At 55.1% G+C, this 22,645-nt stretch overlaps 2 protein-coding genes across 3 annotated transcripts; one reads left to right on the top strand and one right to left on the bottom strand.

Annotated features, from left to right (window-relative positions):
- Nucleotides 1–8,934: 8,934 nt before the first annotated feature.
- On the top strand, nt 8,935–12,725 carry LOC120645616. The gene is made up of 3 exons (XM_039922392.1): nt 8,935–9,113; nt 9,513–11,288; nt 11,407–12,725. The coding sequence occupies exons 2-3, from the start codon at nt 9,548–9,550 to the stop codon at nt 12,432–12,434; spliced, it is 2,769 nt and encodes a 922-aa protein (XP_039778326.1). The 5' UTR covers nt 8,935–9,113; nt 9,513–9,547; the 3' UTR covers nt 12,435–12,725.
- A 1,995-nt stretch (nt 12,726–14,720) lies between these two features.
- Nucleotides 14,721–20,354, bottom strand: LOC120645626 (GATA transcription factor 8-like). Of its 2 annotated transcripts, none has more exons than XM_039922400.1 (3): nt 19,519–20,354; nt 17,396–17,743; nt 14,721–16,423 (listed from the first exon to the last, which is right to left on the bottom strand). In XM_039922400.1, the coding sequence occupies exons 2-3, from the start codon at nt 17,723–17,725 to the stop codon at nt 15,506–15,508; spliced, it is 1,248 nt and encodes a 415-aa protein (XP_039778334.1). In that variant the 5' UTR covers nt 17,726–17,743; nt 19,519–20,354; the 3' UTR covers nt 14,721–15,505. The 2 variants fall into 2 exon arrangements, with proteins under 2 accessions (XP_039778334.1, XP_039778340.1); XM_039922406.1 differs by lacking the exon at nt 19,519–20,354 and adding an exon at nt 17,893–19,510.
- Nucleotides 20,355–22,645: the final 2,291 nt, after the last annotated feature.

Genomic DNA, 22,645 nt, shown 5'->3' with positions numbered 1-22,645 from the left:
TGCTCCAAAGAAATGGGTTAAAAGTGAAAAGAAATAATGCAAGAAGACAATCGGTAATTATGCATCTAGTTTATTTAATCAGGAATTGGTGAGATATTTAAGTTGCAGAGCCAAGGAATATGTAGGTCGGCAAGAGAGGAATTTCAGTCTCCATCTTACAAAAATGATAGTACCAGCGATAGGCTAAGCAACTTCTTACTGCAACAGGACATATCTGATAACAAAGAGCATGCAAATACTAGGTGAAAAATGATAGTACCAGTGAAGATGTTCATGCCGCCAGTCGAGATATTGTTCCATCCCTAGGAGAAAGCTCTACAGCAGGGACAAGGCTAGCTCTGTTAATACTAGGTCACCGTCTGTCCTGGAACTGGATGCGGATGTCGAAACCTGCTTACCTGCATCGTCGGCAACCAGCGTGCGGCGGCGGAGACGGCGACCTGGAGCTTGCCGCCGCACGCGGCCATCTCCCCCGAAGCCGGCCGCCTGGCCGTCGTCTCCTTCCCGTGAGCTCCCTCTAGTCTTCTTGAACCCTGATGCATTGCGGTGAGCTTCAATTTTCTGCGTCCTCGACCGGGCAACGAGCTCCGGCACCAGCAACGCCGTAGCACCGCGCCGCGCTCCCGCTCCCGCGCTGACTTGAACGACCGTGCCGCTGACCGCAGCTAACGCCAGATCCGAGCCGCAAGTGTTTGATCCGACGGTTCCCGGGGACCCCAAGGGGGACGGTATCTGAAATACCGTCCACCCGGTCCACCTGGTCCTCGCGCCCCCGTCCCCCCCCCCCCCCGCCGGAGCTCCGCCGCTCGCCGCGGGGACTCGATTGCTGCCGTGCCCTTGGTCCAGGCTCCCTCCCCCATAGCCCTTGACGCCACCAGCTCGCGTCACCAAGCAAGAAACAGAGCCCAGGCCACTAGCAGCTGCGCGCCGACTCGCCTCTCGCCGGACGGAACCCCGGGCGGCGAGGCGGCCGCAGCAGGCGCTCGGCACCATGCCCGCCCCGGACGTGCGCTCAGGGTGAGACGAGCGGTGCGACTTGCGGTGCCGGCCGCCCCCCGGCGGCGGCGGCGGCGAAGACGGTGACTCCGCAGGCGGCACGCACCTCTCCAAGTCGGCAAGTCCAAGCAGCTTGCCGGCCGCCGAGGCGCCGTCTCCTCAGGCCAGCAGACTCTTTCGCCCATAACGTATCGCGAGAGCTTCGGCAAGAGCTCCGGAATCCTCGACGGCCGCCGGGCGCTCGCCGACGAGCACGAGCGACGCCGCGCCGCGCTCCCGCGCCCACCTGAAGAGGACGACCAAGCGCTAACCAAAGTCCACGCACGATCTGGGCCGCTCGTTTTTGATCTAACGGACGGAAGGGACCCCAGGGTGGACGGTGTTTCAAATACGGTCCATCCCTGGACGTTGTTTCGCTCGCCGTCCGCCCCTGGTTGTCCGCCTCCGCTGCACGCCGGAGCTCCGCGGCGCCCCAGGACCACTGCCCCTTCCGTCGCCCTCCTCCTCCGGTAACCGCGTGACGACACCGGCTCGGATCGCACCGGCGGCCATGGCCATTGTTGCCTGTTTTCAATCAGCATTGCATTACTTTGGCACACATCAACGCTCTGATCTACTCTGCAACGTTGTTGAGCCCTTGAGCAAGGCTGTGTTTTCGTTTTACAGTTGAGGCATAGATGCCTAGCTACTGGATTACCCATTCTAGTATTGATCTGAAACAGATGGCATGGGATTTCACGAACTGCATATTGCCCATGTGATTGGTACGGATAATTTATACCTACAGCGGTATTGGCATATGTGATTTTACTCTGCAGCGTTGAGCACTTGAGCAAGGCTGTATTTTTTGTTTTACAGTTAAGGCATAGTATATCCTACTGAATTATCCATTCTAGTATTGATTTGAGAGACATGGCATGGCATTTAACTAACTGCATTAGACTAACTGAATTATCCTTGGCACTAGAGCTTGATCCAAAGCCACACATGAGACCACTACAGCTGCAATGCAAATGCAAAGCCAGCGTCATTTTTATTTTTTGATGAAACAGGAGGGGCAAGGCCCCTACTGGTTATATATTATAGAGTAAAAACAGAAACAAAGTCTGCACTTGGTACAAGAGTTCAAGAAACAAAGAAAATGAAAGCAATTACAGCAAGGCTTCCATCCATGTGGACATAGCAGTTTGAGAGGAACTTTTTGCCCTAAGAACAACCACAGCAAATTCAGATTTGAACCTAAACTGAATTTAAGGTTGCTGCAAAGCCTTTGAATATCAGGTCGTTTCTCGCCATCCAAATGCACCAAGCCATGATAATTATAATGTCCAAAGAAAAAGGGACATTGAGCTGAGTGCTGAAGTTTTCAATAATCTGGAAAGGATCGCTATTAGTGATCTGCAATCCTAACAAATTCCAGCAAACCTGTGCAAACTGACAGTCCAAGAACAAGTGAAACTGAGATTCTTCAGTCTGGCAGGAGCAAAGCACACAGCCAAAAGATGGTTGTTCCATCCCTCCTCTTCTTAGCAGACTTCTTGTACTTAATCTATCCTTCAGTAAGAGCCAGAAAGAAACTATATGCTTATGTTGACAACGAGTTTTCCATATTCTCTTGAAGATGTTATGAACATCACGGCTCCCTAACAAATGCCGATAGACTCTTGAGACTGAAAAATGGAAGGAACCCCATAAGAATGACCACACATCATGTTCCTCACTAAAAACAGCATCCTGAATATCTTGGGCCAACTGAGTCAGTTGTTGAAAGGCCAATTCTGAAAGAGGAAGGTGAAACAAGGTATCCAGAGAAGGTGAAACATGGCAAGGCCTTGTGTGATCAAAGTGTAGCACTATGCAGTTTCCAACTTTCCACAAGGCTGAAGATGCTTTACTCCAAAAAGAGCACCCACCTGTCCTTCTGATGCTTGCTTACAAATAGGAAACAAAAGATTAAAAATTTTGAAGCTAGCATTGTTGTTTTGAGTAACAGATCAAATGCACTAGCAAAGATTTGGAAATTTGATAAAGCTGCTGCTATTGTTCAATTCAATCTTCCAGGCTTCCAGCACACTAGCAAAGATTGCTCTGTGTATTTACTCTGCTGCACGTACAGTTTCCCCGTGCTCCAAAACGATCAAAAGCTTTGTTTATTTCTACTCTTCTTATTATTCTGGCCCAAAATCTGTACCGGGTTGTGGCAAATTGTTGCATTCCCAATCTGTCCTGCTCACATGCTACTGACTGATATCACTTTGGGATGAAAAAAGCCCCAATCTCTTGGATGACACTCCAACAACTAACAGTCTAACACCTGCCTTAGCTTATCAGCGAGAAATCGAAGCAGCAAGACGAGCTGCACAGATCACTAGATCAGAGGCCGGTTCATCACAAACGCATGCTGCAATTTTCAAAAAAAAAAAAACAAACAAACAAACAAACGCATGCTGCTCTGTTTCAGTTGCAGTTTCAGGGGATGGTACGGTCTGGAACAGCCTGAAGGTGTCGTCGCACTAGCTGTGTTCAGGCAAGTTGCCGGACGGTTAACGGTGTTCGCCGGAGTGCTCAAGGAGACTCTCTCTATTCGGAGCTGCCACCGGCCATGGCAGGCCGAAGCTCGATCGCCGCAGCGCACGCCGTCTCGATCTTGACTAGCTGATCCATGCATGGGGACGGGCAGCCACTTGTCTCTGAAGATTATGCAGGCACATGTCCGCTGGGACTGGGTGTTCATCACATTGCATCCGATCCAGTGTTCGCTCGAGTGCTGAACAAGACCTCACCGTCAGCCGTCAGCGGCCAGCAGCGTTGATGGCGACGAGCTCCGGCTGTCTCTTTCCTGGAGCTTGCGGCCGCACGCGGGCATCCCTCGAAGCCGGCGGGCCGGCCATCTATTTCCCGCGAGCTCCCTCTAGTCTGGAACGCTGATGCGGCGAGCTGTCCCGCGTCCTCGACCGGCGACAAGCTCCGGAACCGGCAACGCTGCAGCGTCGCGTCGCGCGCTCCCGCGCTGACCTGAAGGACCGCGTCGTTGACCGCAGCCCAGGCCCGATCTGAGCCACATGTGTTTGATCCGACGGCTCTCAGGGACCCAGGGGTGGACGGTATCTGAAATACCGTCCACCCCCCGTCCACCAGGCCCTCACGCCCCCGTCCTCCCCCGCACGCAGGAGCTCCGCCGCGCGCCGCGGGGAGTTGATTGCTGCCGTCCTCTTGGTCCAGGCTCCCTCCCCCACAGCCCGCGACGCCACCAGCTCGCATCACCAAGCAAGAAACAAATAGAGCACAGGCCACTAGCAGCGGCGCGCCGACTTGCCTCTCTCCGAACGGAACCTTGGGCGGCGTGGCGGCCGCGGCAGGCGCGCAGGGTGAGACGAGCGGCGCGACTTGCTGTGGCGGCCGCCCCGGGAGGTGGCGGCGGTGGCGTAGACGGCGACACCGCAGGCGGCACGCACCTCTCCAAGTCCAAGCAGCTTGCCGGCCGCTGGGGCGCCGTCTCCTCAGGCTAGCCAATGCAATTCGTTCGCTCGCGGCAAGCCAATGCAATTCTACCACAAAACCAATGCAAGGGCATGTCATCTGACCTCGCGCTCCCTCTCGAGCGGACGGATGGATGGAACAGGGAAACGGTGAACCAAGGGAATCGACGAGGACGACGACGAGCTCGACGCAAACCAGCTCTCTCTATTGGGCTCAACAAAAAGGTAGGTGGTCTTATTAACTAACTGGGCCGCCGCATGGCCCAGGCGAAGCTAGTCATCAGTCTGTCCGATCCAATCGTGGCCGCAGCCTCCAGATCCAATGATCCACATAATCCAGGCCCCGATCCAATCCGGGCTGGACGGTAATTCCACCCCGACCGCCCCCCGCGCGCTCTCCTGCTCGCCGCGGCGTCGCGGTCAGCACCACTGGCCGACCCCTAGAGCTCTGCAGCATCCTCCCTTGGTCTATCTCGTCGGCGGCCGCGTTCGCCTTGCCGGTGCGCTTCTGACCCCGTGACCCAGGTCATGATTCTTACGGGCATGGCCGCTGAAGGTGCTTGTCAATGGACGCACGGGCGGCGAGGGCTCGCCGCGCCGCCGCTCGGGAAGGGGGTTTAGCTGTTGCGTGCCTGGTCGCCACTGCCCGCCCCTGTCGCACACGTCTAGGGAGGACGACGAGTGTCGCGCTCATCCAGTCGCGAATGCTGCGTGGAGTCCGTGGACCATATCCTTCGACGCGACGGTCTCCAGGAACGCTGGACACAGGTAACTCTTGGCCCAGGCACTTTGCCTCACGAGGTCCGGCCAAATTCCATCTGCATCTTCCTGGTGTGTTTCTTTCTGTTCGTCACAGTCCTGCTTTGCCGGCCGCGGTGACTGCAACGACGCCGTCGCACGCGTTGGTGGACGGCGAGGTCCGCACTGCATGCGGGCAAGTCGAAGCCACCTGGTTGACTGGAAGCGCGCCGCGACATTACTCACCTGCCTGGATGCCTCTTCGTCTGCCCACCTCCGGCTTCGGTTTCTTCTGAACTGCCCGCTGCGCTGCGGGTGCCAGTACCTGCTGCAAAGGTGCGGCGGCGTCGCGCTCAGCTCGTCTCCGGCACTGAGGGCCAGGCCAAGTGGCTAATGAATGGATCGTGCCCCGGGGGCTCGCCAAGCCAGCGGCCAGCGGTCAGTGGCGGCGGGCGACATCTCCGGTCGCCGCATCCGGGCGGCGGGGCGGGTCAACGACGAACACGGCAATGGTCCTCCACACGGATCAAATTCTCAAACGGGCCTCAACTGAAACGTGTGGCTCCAGTAACTGGGCCTCCGCTTGGCCCAGACCCAGCCTCCCTCCTTCAGTTGGTCCGGTCCAATCGTGGCCGCAGCCTCCGGATCCAACGATCCACAGAACCCAGGCAGGGACGGTAAATGGAATACCGTCCGGGCTGGACGGTAATTCCCGCCCGCCCGCGCGCGTTCTCCTCCTCGCCGCGGCGTCGCGATCAGCGCCGCCGGCCGACACCACAGCATCGCAGCATCCTCCCTTGGTCCCATCTCGGCGTCCGCCTTGCTGGCGGCCGGCGTCCTTCCGATCCCCTTGGCCGCATCGCATTCCAGGTGGGGCTGCCGCCATCCGGGCGTCTTCCTCCCTCGCGGCCACTTCGTCATCTGTTGCCCAAAAGCGTCGGCGGCCGTCTGCGTATCCCGTCTCTACCACCGCGCGCATGTCAGGCTTCATGTTCGTGTCTGCGTCCTGCAACGCCGCCGCTACCTGAACTGGTGATGCTGACTGCTTCCGGCCGTGACCTGAACTGCTACAATAGCGCCCGCGGACTGCCAAAGTGGATGGCCGGCCCTAGCAGGCTTCTGGTGACGCCCTTGCCGTCAGGTGCGCTCCATCGTTCGAAGGGCAAGGTTCTGGATCTATGACAGCATCAGCAAGTCAGAAATGCAGGACTGGAGGTGCGGCAAGGTTCTGTATCATCCATGACAACATCATCAGCAATTCACAAATGATGATCAGAACCAGGCATCTTCAACTAAACCAGTGAGCGAGATCGGAACCGTCCCCTCCGATCCAGACTGGCGTTCACGCATCCGTACCTTACCTACGAACGTATGTACGTGCTCCTCCCTGGCCTCCAGTTTTTAATCCCCGTTTGACTTGCTGCACGGCATTACAGCAGTAGCGTGGTAGCTACTGAATTTGTTGGCGGCGGTTTTCTCCTTTTGAGAATCCCACGGTCGCCGCAACTCGACGCCTCCTGATCGAGGTCAACGAGCTAAAGCCTAAAGGAATTAGGCTCGTGCAGTCATGCTTGTACGTTACTACTTAATCGTCGGCTATTGAGCCAGCTTTTGAGCCAGAAGTTGAATTAGGCTCATACAGTACAAAAACACATTTACACAGCTTTTGAGCCAGAAGTTGAAGAGAAGAGCACAGGTCGTCTATCTACTCCAGTCCAAGCTTAATGCGTCGTCAGTTCGCCTATTCTTCAGCTGCACTAGCTAGTGACACATTGCCTCACAGTAACCAAACACATGTTACTATTGCCTTTTAATTAGGTGGTGTACCTTAGTAGGGATACTAAAATGGTTACTACTAGAACTAGATACGAGAGGGAGTTAAAGGTTGTGAGCAACATATATACTGCAGTAGTTTCTTCCTACCTGTAAATCCAACTAGATAGGATGGAGTTTTGATTGAACTGTGTTTTCAGTTCAGAACAGCTCTAAAAAGACAGTACTGGTGCTGCAACTTCATGTCAGATAACGATGTTGTTGAGCTCAAGACCAACGTACACAACGCAGAATTGATTTTCCTTGGCCGAGTAGAGGGAGAAATTAAGATAAAAAAGCAGTGTTTGTTAAGTTAATAAATTAACAGACACTGGCATCTTTGTCCCCAGTTAGCAGCAAACTCGATAGCGTACATTCCAGTCTGGTTTGGAGCTCCACGTTGCTAATCTCTACAAGATCCGTGATCGCCGGTGGTCGACGCGCCTGCGCAATGGCAGCCCTTCCACTGTCTGTCGTCGCTTGGACTAACTGCATGACGCGACCCCTTTTCCCTTTCCTTCGCTCGCTCGTCGCCTCGCTATGTCTCTCCTCGTGCGATGCTATCATCTACTATTCATCTATCTCCTCCCTTTGAAGTTTTAACTCTCAGCTTTTCAATAAAAGTTTTAACTCTCGATCGATCACACTCGCTCCCATCTGTCACCATTGTAACTTGGTTTACCTAGGGTTTACGCTACGTGTTTGACATTGTGCACACATCTCTCCCCCCCCCCCCCCCCCCCCCGATCCGAGTGCGGCTAAGGAATTACGTCAACTGATACGAATTAGTAGTATCCGCTTCAAGAGAGGGAGAGAAAAAAAAGATGAGAATCAGTAGTAGGGCTCTCACTCGTAGCTTCAGATTTACTTTCTGTGCGTTAATAGTACTAGTATGCCGTCAGCTTGTTTTCCTTTCTGTGCAGCAACGACCAACAAATGTGCATTGGTACTTCGTCAGTCAGTCTTAGCTGAACTGAACTACCAAAGCAAAACGTATGTTTGAAATGATGCTTCTTACTAACACAAAAGCAAACTTTTGTTCGAAATGATGCTGCGCTTCACTCTGAGATTCCTCAAACCCGATTTATGCTACTGTTCAGTCTGAAACGATAGATGCCAGTCCTGTGATCAGGTGACCTGTAACTGAGTATATGATACATTTCCCAGCAGATAATCCGGAAGATCTTAATTGGGGCTGTTTAATCCCTATTCCCTACTCCCATAGTTTTTCAGGTCTAGGATGGGATGCAATGCAACCCATTGGCACTTGTTCAGTTGTTTGTTTCCTCTGCTCCGTTAGGCCGGAGCGCGTTGCACGATGAGCCAGAGCTTTTTTTTTTTTTTTTGATCTCGAGCCAGAGAGGTGGAGACAAAGCTCGCACTGCGTTTGCCACAATTCACGGGCTCAGCGTGAAGTGGTTTTTCATCAGCCATTTTTTCTTCCTCCCGTCCATGGGCGACCTGCGCGACGAACCTTACTGACGACGACGAGATGTGAAGGTGCCGCGACGCAATCATGCCATGCGCGGCGCAGGGCGTGCTCGCGTAGCTCCGCGCTCACCACCCCCATCTTTCCATCCCGTTCCATGTGAGGGAGGCGGCAGACGAGGCGAGAGCCGCTCCGTTTGTGGACGCTCCAGAGCAACCCTCGCTTTGGTGGACCTCGCTTCTCTCGCACTCACGGTCGTCGATCGTGCCTGTTCCTCCTCCAAGCTTCAGTCTTTTGCCGAAGCAGCAAGTGATCTGCTCGTCCCATTCATTTTTTTTTCTTTTGTACAATGACAATGTGATGTGCCACGTTGCCACTAGCCATCTCGTCTCAGAACGATGTTGCGTTGCAATCGCCTCCCTTATAAAAGGCAGGGCTCCTGGCCCCCTGCAACCTAGGGTCCCTGCATGATCGCTAGACTAGCCAAGCTTCCCTCTCTGGACTCTCCTGTATCTTCCTTTAGTTTCCCAGCCTGCGATTCGTTGCATGCTCCTCTGTATCCTAGCTGCAGCTTCAGTGGTACCTGTGTTCTGCTCTGCATACACGATTACACCTGAATAGTGAAAAGTGTTTCTTGCTGGCTTTTCATTTAAGCCAAGGTAACAATTTTACCCCCTTCCAGCTGAACATTTTCCCCCCAAAGTACTATGCGTGTCAATTTGCAATTAGCTGCATCAACAATCAAACAAAGTCATACATGACCACCAAAAAAAGAAGAAAGGAAGTCGTATATGTGTTGCTTGTTCTTGGCTGTTCGCTTTGCTGAATCACTACTGCATCATCACTTGGATGCTCACTAGCTAAGCAATTCGTCCATCATTAATAGCCTATATATAATCTTTCTTTAGTGCACTGAAGATTTTTGTAGTCACTTACATTTGTTATTGCCTTCACTCTGCAACTCTGCAGTCTGCATTGCAGACTGAAAGTCTGAAAAAGGCTATAGGTCCTCTTCTGAACGAAACTCTTCCTTGTCTGTTCTTTTCAAATCAAATCAGGCCTGGCGGTGGCCGCGAGCAGTTGAGTTCCCGCCATGGGCGTCACCCGCGCGCACATCGTCAGGAATGACTCCCTGGAAGGTGTGATCGGGGACTACGTCGGCGGCAAGGGCAGCAGCAAGTCCTTCCGCGGAGGCGTGGCGAGGAACTCGTCCCGGCTGGTGGCGGCGCTGACGTGCCTCCAGTTCGCGTTCGCCATGTACGCCACCTTCCTCCTCTACTACATGAGCCCCGCCGTGGACATGCGCGTGAAGCCGGACCTGGCGTGGGCGTCCCGCCTGGCGCAGCACTGGAAGCAGCTCATGGCCCCCGGCGGGGACGCGGCGCCGCTGTCCCCGCAGGAGGTGTGCGAGCACGAGAGCATCGACTTCGAGCAGAAGAAGTCGACGGACGAGGTGATGATCCGGCTCAAGCGCGAGCTCTACGACGAGGTGCTGGCGTTCCAGCAGCGGAGCCTGGGCGCTGAGACGCTGCCGGAGCTGCTCCGGATGCGGTCGCGGTGGAGCGCGTCGGGCCCCAGCGTGCCGCGTGTCACCGTCATCCTCAACCACTTCAAGCGGCGCACGCTGTGCGCGCAGCTGGAGCAGCTGAGGCGGCAGACGCTGCCGTTCCACCGCGCCTGGGTGCTCTCCTTCGGGAGCCCCAACGAGGCGTCGCTCCGGCGCATCGTCGAGAGCTACAACGACTCGCGCATCAGCTTCGTCGCCTCCGGCTACGACTTCAAGTACTACGGCCGCTTCCAGATGGCGCTGCAGTCCGAGTCCGACTTCGTCTACGTGCTCGACGACGACATGATCCCGGGCGCCCGCATGCTGGAGATCCTCTGCCACGTCGCCGGCACGGACAAGTACGGCAACGCCGTGCTCGGCAGCATTGGCCGCATCCTGCCCTTCCGCCAGAAGGACTTCACCTTCCCGAGCTACCGCAAGTTCCGGTCCAAGGAGGCCGGGCTCTACCTCCCGGACCCGGCCTACGACATCGCCGTCGACCGCATCGTGCAGGTGGACTTCCTCTCCAGCTCGTGGTTCCTCCCGGCGGAGCTCGTGAAGGCGCTATTCATCGAGACGCCCTTCACCTTCATGACCGGCGAGGACCTGCACCTGAGCTACCAGCTGCAGAAGTACATGGGGGCCGGGTCCTTCGTGCTCCCCGTGGACCCCGGCGACAAGGAGACGTGGGGGGACAGCGAGCACCGCCTGGCCTACGTGTCCGAGACGACGGTCATCTTCAAGGACATCGTTCAGGTGCGCGACGAGCAGTGGTGGCGCGCGCTCACCTCCGGCTACGTCACGCAGTGGGCGGCCATGCACCCGCAGAAGGTGGACGCGCTCCTGTACGCGCACACGCTCGGCGAGGTCCGGGCGCTGGCGCCGCTGCTGGAGCGGTTCCGCACCACGCCCGGGCGCAAGGCGTACCTGGTCGTGTCCGGCGGCGGGCACTGCCCCTGCGAGGAGTCCGCCACGGTGCTCAAGTGGCCCAAGGTGGTGTGCAAGGACCGGCGGTTCAAGATCTTCGACCTGGGCATCGGCGCGCTGTCCGGGCCGTCGCGCTCCGAGGTGCCCGTCCTGCAGGCCGTGTACGCCGGCATGCGCGGCATCGTGCGGATGCACAACCCCAGCGTGGTGGTCGCCCTGAGCGACGTCGACGGCAAGGTGAGGGAGGCGCTCCGGATGGCCGCCGACGCCGCCGTGAACCGCACCGCGCTCGTCCTGCTGCCGAGGAGCTCCGTGTCCAAGGTGCTCTGGATGGCCACGTTAAAGCCGGCCTCGCTGCCAAGTAAGCATTATGCTTCTTCGTCTTGGACTCGATCGCCATGCGTTGCATTGCATTGCAAGTTGAGACTTGAGAATGGGGAATTTAATTTTTGCATCAATAAAATAAATAATGGCTGCAGACTGGAACCGGATGCGGATCTCCGTGAACATCATCACGCAGAACCGCGCCAAGTCGCTGCTGCGGCTGCTGACCTCGCTGCGGAGCGCCTACTACCTGGGCGACGAGGTGCCCATCAGCTTCAACATGGACAGCCGCGTGGACGCGGCGACGCTGCAGGTGGTGAACTCCTTCGAGTGGCCGCACGGGCCCAAGACGCTGCGGCGGCGCATCATCCAGGGCGGCCTGATCCGCGCCGTGAGCGAGAGCTGGTACCCGTCCTCGGACGACGACTACGGCCTCCTCCTGGAGGACGACATCGAGGTGTCCCCCTACTACTACCTCTGGGTCAAGTACGCTCTGCTGGCCTACCACTACGACCCCGCCGTCGCCCTGCCGGAGCTCTCCTCCATCTCGCTCTACACGCCGCGCCTGGTGGAGGTGGTCAAGGAGCGGCCCAGGTGGAACGCCACCGAGTTCTTCGGCAAGAGGAAGGCGCACCCCAACACGCCCTACCTCCACCAGCTCCCCTGCAGCTGGGGCGCCGTCTTCTTCCCCAAGCACTGGCGCGAGTTCTACGCCTACATGGCGGCGCGCTTCACGGAGGACGCCAAGCAGAACCCCGTGCAGATCCCGCGCTCGCGCACCAACGGCTGGCAGGCGTCCTGGAAGAAGTTCCTCATCGACATGATGTACCTGCGCGGGTACGTCAGCCTCTACCCCAACTTCCCCAACCAGACGAGCTTCTCCACCAACCACATGGAGCCCGGCGCGCACATCAGCGCCAAGGACAACGTGCTCAAGCACGACAAGACGGACTTCGAGGTGCCGCTCGTCGCCGACGACTTCGCGCCGCTGCTGCCGCAGGGGAAGATGCCGCCGGCGTCCAAGCTGCCGGTCATCAACCTCTTCAACCAGGCCGTCTCGCTCAAGGGGCTCAAGGCCGCCGGCGCCAAGCTAGGGCAGGACGTCCTCAGCTGCGCCGCCAAGGAGACCGTCGCCGTCGACCGCGTCACCGGCTTGCCCACAAACTGCACCTCCTTCGTCTGAGATTGATCGATCGATCGATCAAATTCACATGCGGCTAGCTCTAGCTTACTTGATGATTCCTTCAACATACAGATACAGATACACGCAGCATCGCATCGTATCGCATCGCATCCCATTGCGTTCGTTACCATTCGGCCTGCACATGCATGATCAATTCTTTGTTCCTTCCAAACATCAGCCTCTACCTGTACGTAGTTGTGTTTTTGTAATTTCAATTTATCTTGTACTCACTACATTTTAGCACTGTCTGAAACAAAATCAATGGATTGGAGGAGGCCAGAAGTGGCTCTCTCTCTCTCTCTCTCTCTCTCTCTCTCTCTCTCTCTCTCTCTCTCTCTCTCTCTCTCTCTCTCTCTCTCTCTCTCTCTCTCTCTCTCTGCGGTGGATCATCTTTGTTGGCTGTAATGGACCGATGGCGCTACAGTAATGTAGTAGTCGTCTAAAGTAAACTACTAATCACTGATCGGCGTCTATGTAAAGATCTTACGCCTGTCTGCTAAACACAGCCATATTCAGACACATTGTTATTTCTCCAAAGAAAATAATATGCAGAGATTGCTCTAGTTTTTCCTGTAACAATGGGCATGGTCTTTGCCGTGCGTTTCCACATTGTTATATGCAGGGGAAGCTGAGCTGAACATCTTTTGCTTCGACGAATTTGAGAGGTTCAGACATCATTGTGCTACTGTATTTTTGGGCTCATCGTTCCCTATTTGCATTTTGAATAGCAGGCCGCAGCCCACCATCACATTTGCTTTCATGAATCACTCTTTCATAAGGTGCTTGCACCGGAAAGCTATATTCGCCCTGTTCGGCTGGGCCAAACGGCCGGAGCTAGCTGAAAGTACTGTAGCAATAGTACTTTTGTAATGAGCGCAACCAACACCAGCCACCGCTGGAGCTGGCTGAACGCTCAGCCGAACAGGGCCATTGTCTCTATCCCGTCCTACTTTGTCCAGCTCATCTGCCAAAGATGTCTCAGATGTCCAGGCTGTCCGTCTCTTGCCTGCTTTTGGAGTCATTAGGCATTATTTTTACATTTTTTAAATATTTGTATTTATTTTAGTAAAAAAAATACAGTTCTGATTGAAATTCCCCATGGCTTGTTATGAATTCTGCAATGCTCATCACTTCATCAGTTCATGTCACTACTTGTTAGGTGTTTTACAGGGGCAACGTATCTGATGCAAACCATATTTTTTTTGTGAAAACCTGTGCAAACTACGGTAAAAAAATCGTCTAAATTCACCAGAAAAATCACACATGTAGGTGATATGATGATACACAACCTTGTAAAATATCTTGTCCAAACTCGACTTTATTTGTGAGATATAAAAATAACAAATTTCTAACAAATCTTCTGGACAGCTTTCGGACTTGAAATTTATTTTTTTATATTTCACAAACGAAGTCGAGTTTGGACAAGATATTTTACAAAATTGTATATCATCATATCATCTACATATGTGATTTTTTTGGTGAATTTAGACAACTTTTTTACCGTAGTTTGCACGAGTTTTCACAAAGTTGTGGTTTTCACTAGATATGTTCCCGTTTTACAGGAGGGCAACGTATGCTATGGAAACCAGCCTGCTGTGAAAACCCGTGCAAACCACGATAAAAAAGTCGTCTAAATTTACCAAAAAAATTACACATGCAGATGATATGATGACACACGATCTTGTAAAATATCTTGTCCAAACTCGACTTCGTTTGTGAGATATAAAAATAACAAATTTCTAACAAATCATCTGACAGCTTTCTGGGTTGAAATTTGTTATTTTTATATCTTACAAACGAAGTCGAGTTTGGACAAAATATTTTACAAGGTTGTGTATCATCATATCATCAGCATGTGTGATTTTTTTGATGAATTTAGACGACCTTTTTGCCGTGGTTTGCACGAGTTTTCACAGTAGGCTGGTTTCCATAGCATACGTTGCCCTCCTGTAAAACGGGAACATATCTAGTGAAAACCACAACTTTGTGAAAACTCGTGCAAACTACGGTAAAAAAGTTGTCTAAATTCACCAAAAAAATCACATATGTAGATGATATGATGATATACAATTTTGTAAAATATCTTGTCCAAACTCGACTTCGTTTGTGAAACGAAAGAGATTCTCATATTGGGAGATCACAACCGTGTCAGAGGTAGTAAAGCGTAGCGGAACCGTGTCAGAGGTAACCACCAACACCACATGGTCCACAACCAGATGAAGAGCTTGAAGGTTTGATCCTCAGATTGGGAGATCACAACCCTTACAGATTGAGGCAACAAGGCAGGAGGAAACGAAAGAGATTCTCATATAATTATTCACTAAAATGTAGCACTACTAGTATAGAAGAAACCAAACAACACTTATCAATCCCTAAACATAGATGGACTGCAAAAAGAATTTTCAGAGTTCAGTACACCAAGCTCCAAATACAGACTATGATGGATGATGGCTGTCCCCCTCTCTTCAAGTTTCAAATCCTGATGGGTGATAGCTACAACCTGATCTGACAGAATCTTCCTTCTAATTAGCAAACCAACAAACTCCCCTTTTGCTTGCTGAAACACTTTTCTTCTAATTGACTGACTGACTAGCTGCAAAGTTTCCTCTCTAAATCTGTCTCCCTCTGCTGCTGGTTTAGCTCTCCTTCTCACCTACCTAACTTGCAAGCAACTGCAATTGCAATGCAACAACCACTCCGATTCATCTATTTCTCCTGCCCTCCTCTCCCACCCTCCTCTCTCTCTTTCTCTCTCTATACAAACAAAAAAACATTCAGGGGAACCAATTAACCAATAGACAAAAAGTAAAGATAAAATAACACTAACCCCCGATGAAAAAAGCCCTAATGAACTAACGCCAGGATGCCCGGCGATGGATTTGATGGATGCTGACAGAAACACATGCAGGTGAAGATGGGTGGATCCATGGCGGTGATGATGATGATGACCACGATGAAGACGACGACGACGACTGACGACTGATGAAGCAACCATATGCATGCATACATACTAACATGTATACATATATAGCTTAGCTAAGGGGGACGAGACCGACGGACCGACCGTCGATTTAATCCCGGCGGCGGATGAACTGCAGGAGGTCGCACGACGGGTCGCCGCTCCGGACGGCCTTCTGGCGCATCTCCACCACCTTCTTGTGGGAGTTGGAGTGGATGGTCGGCACGAAGGTGGGGCTCGCCGCGGGGCGGTACTCCGGGAAGAGGCGCCCGGACTTGTAGCGCACGCCGCAGGCGTTGCAGAGCGTCTTGGGGCCCAGGGGACCCGCGCGCCACTGCGGTGTCTTCTCGATCTGGCAATGCGTGCACCTCCTGACGGCGCCCTGAGGCTGCGAGCGCTCGCCGCCTTCCTCGTAGTCGGCGTCGCCGTCGTTGTCACCGTTCGCGTCGGAGGCTGTCGGCGCGGGGGGCGCCGGCTTCTTGGCCTTCTTCTTCTTCTTGGGAAAAGCCTGGTGTGGGCTGGACTCGGCAATGCTCTCGGGGTCCGAGTGCGAGGAGGTGGACGAGTACATGGGCGTCGGCACGAGGATGGTGGGCGCCTCCGCGGCGCGCGGGAACGCGGACGGGCGGGAGCGCTTGCTCCGCGCGCGCGCCGGTATGACGAGCACCGGCGGCTCCGGGCGCGGCGACACGGGCGCCGACCAGGCGTACCCGCCGCCGCTCCCGGAGAAGGACTCGGACGAGGACGAGGCCGAGGCCGAGGAGGAGGAGGAGGAGGCGGAGCCGACGTTGTTGTTGGCGTTGAAGCCGTTGTGCTCCAGCACCGAGATGGGGCTGGAGCTACGGAAGAGCGCGTCCTCCATCTTGTCCGGCGGCAGCAGCGCGACGCCGGCGTTGGCCGCCAGCGCGGAGCTCTTGATGGGGGCCGCGCAGGTGGCCCCCGGGAACGCCGGCTCGTGCGGGATGGAGGCGTCGTCGAAGAGCCCCGACAGCCACTCCAGCTGCGCCATGTCCATGTCCAGGTCCTCGCACTGCAAACCAAAAGAATCAGGATATTGCCACGTCACAACAGAACCAGAATCTGAATCTTGCGCCAGTGGCACCAGCACCGACGCTGCGACTCTGCGGCAACTTCGCATTCGGCATTCGGCATTCGGCACCGACACTGCAGCTATCTGACATGACATCATCATCTGCCCCCCACCCATTTTAATATTATTCTATTACTATTAATTACTGCTGCTCATCAAGTAGTAATCACATCGAATTTGCACTGCAGCAATCATGAAGCAACGAGCCGGGCTGGCGGGCCCCAGTTTTGATTTCGGTTGCGTAAAGCAGCGGAGAGGCCGGGAGGAAAAAACTCAAAAAGGCCAGGACAAGTTCCTATTACCATTCTAGTACAGCCGTGGTTTAGTTGTTGGGCTGGCGAGCTACCAAGAACAGCGACGGGCCCTCCGACGTAATACGGGCCCGGCCGTAATATCCAATCCAACCAACGAACCAAATCGCGGGCGGCGTGTGGTAACTCGGCGATCCCAGCGGCCACCGACGCCGCCCGCTCCTCCACCCACGCCCCAACCACCCCCCAACCATCCACCGCGCACGGACAAGAAGATCATCACCCCACCCGGGCCGGGCGGAGTGAAGCCGCCTGCCACCGTGTGCGCGGGCGTGGCGTGTGCTGCCTCGCGCCCGCGGTGTGGGGGCGGCGCGGCTTCATTGGCGCCCAGCTGTTTTGAACTTATTTCACGAGAAATCTAATAATCTAATAATAAGTAAGAAAAAAAAATTGAAGGAAATGTGTTGCACGACCGACAAGGGCAGTGCGCGCGGTGGTCACAGACTCACAGGCGACGGCCACCGTCCGGCGGTGGGCCGAAGGCTCATCGTAGTGAACACACGCGCCCTGGTGGCCGTACGCGGAAGAGCCAAACGGAACCCGACCCCGGCCGGCGACGGAGACACAGCAGGGGGAGGGTAGGGAGGGAGGGACGGCTCACCGAGCCAATATGGCCGCCAACGTCCTTGGCGTCGAAGACTGGCGCCCCCGCGGCGGCGAAGAAGGCGGCGGCGTCCTCCTGCGCCGCGGGCGGGGGCAGCGCCATCAGCGGCTCCAGCGCGGGCGCGGCCGGCGCATTGCCGCCGACGTCGATGATGCGCGCCGAGAGCGGACTCCCCGGCGCCGGCGCGTCCAGGAGGAGCACGTCGGCGGCGGACTCCTCCTTGGGGAAGTCGAGCAGGTCCTCGATGTGGTCGAAGAGGTCGCCGCAGGTCGCCTCCAGGAGGCTCTGCTCCCTCATCATCTCCTCCACGAATCCGGCGCTCGCCATCTGTCTCCGATCAATCGCCTGCGGGCGTTCCAAAACCGCGTATAAATAGGGGTGAAGTGAATATATATCCTCACGCACGCCAAAAGGAAATCAAACTGGATATGCATGCGTTAATCAGCAGCTATTGTTAAAAATGGAAGCGAATTAAGACAACACGGATTATTCACCAACTAAATATTTATTGATTCCAAATATACGCCTGCATATATGGCTATGGATGAATTTGTATCTTTGGCGGAGACGTTGCCCAACACGGCAACACAAATCCCTCCCCCTCCCTTTTTTTCAGAAAAACGAAGACGCGTTGCGGAATGGATGGTATGGATGGAGGATGATGATGACACACCCTGCTACTGCTAATCTAATCTACCCCTCCTCACTAATCAAAATGTGATCTTGGCTTTGCGTTATGGATGAGCTGTAAGCAAACAAATGAGGAAAGAGAAGACAGACAGAGATTTTTTTTCAAAGTTACGGCTGGGCGGGCTCCATGGCCCCATATGTATGCGGTGCATGATGATGCGGGCCGGGCGCGGGGCCCACGCACCATGTGAGCAGCGCATGTGACGGCCCGCGGGGCGGGTCGATTTTCTCGGGCTTTCTTTATTCTGAAGCAAGCATAGGCGACCAGATGGAGTAGTAGAAAGTACGTAGTCCATGCAGGCGATGAATCGTATTTTAATAAAAAAATTAAATATTTACGTGTAAAAAAACAGGTAGTAGAAAAATCAGAGCGTTTGATTGATTCACCACCAAGGTGGTGGTGCTGGTGTACCGGTGTAAAAGTCAAAGCGGCCAGCACAAGGAATTTGTCAAAAGAGATGCGCTGACGTGGAGGCAGGTCATTGGCCCGGACGCGTCATTGCGCTGCCACCTGGCCGGCGGCTTCGAATCGAAGCGCCTTCGCCCCTCGGTAAAGCAGCTAATTATTGCCAAGTCCTCGGGTGAAAACCCCGAGGAATTCTACTATTCCTGGTACCCCGTTTTTATACTTGTATTTTATTTTCCCCCACTTCACCATTTGCGTTGATCCGATCACACTGCTTGGAAATAATGCAAGGAATCTTCCTGTCTTTTTACTTCCTACGCATTTTAATCTTTTTATCCCTCCAATCCAAATATGCTGTAGCAGCAGTACGTGGCAACTATTCAAATTTGGACATTTTCCACTGTCTGCCTGTCCCCTCCGCTTCCAGAGAATCCAGACTGGAAGGAAGGGAAGCGTATATCTGTAAAAGCACGGGGGGTGCATGCAAAGGTAGGAGTACAGACAAGGACGCTGTGGAAAAAAGGCCGGGAATGGAATACCGTGTGACCCGGAGCATCCATCCCAGTCAATTCCAATTCCACCAGTTCAAACGCAAGTTCTTGTAAAATCGGAAGCTTCGCAAGCTCCCTCCCTCAACCAGTTTTTGCAGTCTTCAAATTCAGAAACAGTCCAAACTGGAGGCTCTTTTTTTTCTGTGTGTTTCCCTTGTCTTTTTCTTACCCAGGAATTGAAGAATGAATTGTGCAACTACAGAAATGCATGGGATGAATCGGATATGACAATGAAGCTGGCGACAAATGGCCGCCAGCCAGGGCGGCTATCAAGAAATGGCAACTCGAGGATGCGATAAAAAAGAAAGAAAGATGTAAAACGGCCACACAAAATGGAAAAATATGCAATTTTTGGGTTCTGGCTGTGATCAATCCTTGCTATTTCGGATGCAAAAGATGGGTAATTTGCAGAGGTGATGGGAAATGGAATGGGAACACAACACATGGTATGCACCCTCGGCGATTTGACTCACCTTTGTGAATTCCTGCTTGCTCTCTTCCTCGGAAACGATCGGCCAAAGGGAAGCTCGCTAGCTCTCTTCTTCTCCCTTGGTGCACACAGAACACAGGTCCTTTTTTTTTCTAGCTGCTAGCTATCTCTGCCTGCTGCACTCTAGCTGACGACTAGCTATTGCTGATCACGAACGCCTGTAAATAAGGGACAGTGGTGGGTGGAATCAAGGAGCTGCGAGCTAACTCACTTTCTCTGGTTGTACTCTACTCCTCCTGCATGGCTTGGTGGCTGGCTGTGTGTCGATGGATGGACAGAGAGAGAGGGAGGGAGGAAGATGAAGAAGAAAGTTGCTGGGTGCCTTGGACAAGTCCAATTATAAGGAGAACTGTACTCCTAACAAGAGAGAGGAGGCCCGGGGAATTATGGAGAGCTATATAGGTGGAGGTAAATGGAAAGGGGATGACTGAGAGGTGCGTGGGTCGGTGGAATTCAATTCCTGGCCCTGTCTTCCTCTCTCTCTCTTCCTGTGCCCTTCCCTCGGCTTCTTCTTCCTCCACCTCTTAAGAGAGAGAAGAGAAGCTAGCAGAGGTGAGGACAGAGAGAGGGATAGAGAACAAGATTGGGAGAGAGTATATTATACAGGCCAGGGCAGGCGACAGGGTGAGCTCGGAGAGGGGAAAAATAATGGAGGAGGCTGTGGCGATTAAATTATGGGTGCAGAACGTGATGGAAGGTAATTGAGGCCTCCAGCTACAGGGCTTTTATCAAGATGAGGAAGAAAGAGGAAAAAAGAAAAGGGGGCTCCTGTCCTGGGTTTTGAACGTTGGGGGCCAGGCAGGCGGGTTGAAGCGACGGAAGTGGCGATCCACTCCCCCGTTTACACCTTGAGGAGGAGCAGCGCCCGCACACGCACGCGGCAGGGCGCGAGGACGGCGACGAGGAAGACGGCCTAGCTGCAGCTGGCTGGCCCAGCGGAAGCAGGGGACGAAACAGGACCAGCTGGTGCAACCAGCTAAACCACTCGGTCGTTCCCAAAAAAAAAAAGCTAAACCACTCGGTCACTAATGGATCCAGTCCACCAAAATTACTGTACCACGATGGAGGGGTACATGCAAATAGTTAGTGATGGTAATTATATTAGCACCGGCGAGCAACCACAGGTTGTTGTTGCACCACTAGCAAGCAAGCAGTGCGGCACAGAGGACGTGGGAAGAGAGAAACTAGAGAGAGAGGACACGCGGTAGGTGAGCGTTCCTCCCTCACTGCTAGCTGTCTCCCCCCTCCTTTCCTGTCGTGACGTTGAAGTTTCTTCTCCTCTTCTCCCCCCTCTCTCATCTTTTTTTTCCCTCAGCCCACAAACACGCCCAAAAAAAATCAGGAAAAAGGCGAAAACGCAGCCCAGATCGATTTCCCCTGTACACATGGCACATGAGTACACGAGGGGGACGAGATGGGATACTCCTGCTGCTACTGCTCCACCACCACCGCCGCGTTCGTGCCACAGCTGCCGCCGGTTCTCCTCTTCACACCGTTAACTAACCGACAGCCACACCGCAAGGTCTCGGATCCTCTGCGGCGCGCGCGGCCACACGCAGTCACCCACAAACCGCGGCCGCGTCGCCGGACGCTCGCGCGGTCACGCTACCGTCCGCGGCCGTCGCGGTTAGTGGCATCCACGGAAGCATCCTCCTAAAAATCGCCGGACACCGCGTGCGCCCGCCTCATTGACCGCCGCGGCTCGGCCCGGCAGCCAGGCACGCGCGCCTCCCGCCCTCACAGTTCTCGCGTCCGCTGCTGACCCGTATTCTGTGCACACCCCCGCGCCCGCCCGCGCGGTGCCTGCCATACGAAGCCGCGTCGCCGCTCGGGGTGGCGGAATTGGCTTGGTGATTGAGAAAGACGCGGACCGGCCTTGCGTGCTCGGTTTCCCCGGTCCAAAGACGAGGCGTGGACGATGGGTTCAACTTTCAAACCCTATCTAACTCCGCCGGCCGCGTCCCCCGTTATTTCTTCGTCCGCGTCCGTAGTGGATTCGTAGCACTCGGGCTGCCAGTGTGCTCGCCCGCCTAACCTTTGCTTCCGTCCGTTCTGGCCTGTGACCCAACCCATGTAGTCCTGCGTGCTCGTGCAGTGGCTCGTCCCAGGTTTAGTGAGAGTGATGATCGGTCGATGCTTACCGAACTTACTGCGCGCTAACGTGGCATCGTGCTAATGCTAGTTGAAATTCAGGCCTGATCTACCCTGGATTATATTATCTTAAGAGTAAAATGCACTGGTTTACTTAAACTAGTTGACATGTTCTGTTTAGGTCTATGAACTTCGAAAATGCATTTATAGGTCCACAATCTATTCAAGTGTGTCACTTGAGGTCCAAAACACCTCTGACCAGCGTTGACCGCCTACGTGGACCGCCACGTCCGATCCAACGTGACTGCTGGCCGCCACGCGTGCCTCGCCGGCTCCCGCGCGCGTAGTCCCGCCACCGCCGCTCGCTCGCTCCCAACTGCTCCGCGTCGCGCCGGCCCCACTCGCCTGCCCCAGCCGCTCGCCGCACCCTGGCCGCGAGCCAGCCATCTGCGCGCCGAGGCCCTGCCTCCACCTTCGCCTCGGCGTTGCCCAGCGCCGGGCAGGCCTACGGCGCAGCCCTGCGGGGGGGGCCGCCTGGGAGGACGAGGATGTCGGAGTCGAGGTAGAGGACGCGTGGGACGGAGCACGGGAGGAGGTCGGCGAGGTAGATGCGAGTGTAGTTGAGGGGCGGGTCGAGCGCGCGGCGGACCGAGGAGATCTTGCCGCGGACCGGAACCCAGGGAGCTCCCCGCCGCCGCCGCCTGCGACGTTGCCCCGCCGCGGCCGACCGAGCGCCGTCCTGGCCCGCTCCGCCGCTCCGACCTGCCGCGCGTCGGCCCGCCGCCGCCGAAGCACGCCGGCCGGAGAGGGGGAGCCGGATCCGACAGCGCGCCGATCCGCCATGGCCGGCCGAGCTCCGCCGCGCGCAGATCCGCCATGGCCGACCGACCTCCGCCACCCGCAGATCCGCCATGGCCTTGCTCGCCCGCCGCAGCTCCGCGCCGGCGAGGTAGAGGAGGATGTGGTCGCCGGGGCGTCGGACAGGAGGGCCCCTCCGCCGCCAGCCTCGCCTCGCCGGG

This window comes from Panicum virgatum, chromosome 1K (genome assembly GCF_016808335.1).
Source record: "Panicum virgatum strain AP13 chromosome 1K, P.virgatum_v5, whole genome shotgun sequence".
Lineage (NCBI taxonomy): Eukaryota > Viridiplantae > Streptophyta > Magnoliopsida > Poales > Poaceae > Panicum > Panicum virgatum.
This window is presented reverse-complemented; position numbering and strand designations above follow the sequence as displayed.

Coding starts and splice junctions, on each gene's coding strand:
- LOC120645626 (XM_039922400.1), bottom strand. CDS start 17,725: ATGGCGAGCGCCGGATTCGTGGAGGAGATGATGAGGGAGCAGAGCCTC. Junction 16,424..17,395: donor TTGGCGGCCATATTGGCTCG/GTGAGCCGTCCC, acceptor TTTGGTTTGCAG/TGCGAGGACCTGGACATGGA.
- LOC120645616 (XM_039922392.1), top strand. CDS start 9,548: ATGGGCGTCACCCGCGCGCACATCGTCAGGAATGACTCCCTGGAAGGT. Junction 11,289..11,406: donor AAAGCCGGCCTCGCTGCCAA/GTAAGCATTATG, acceptor TAATGGCTGCAG/ACTGGAACCGGATGCGGATC.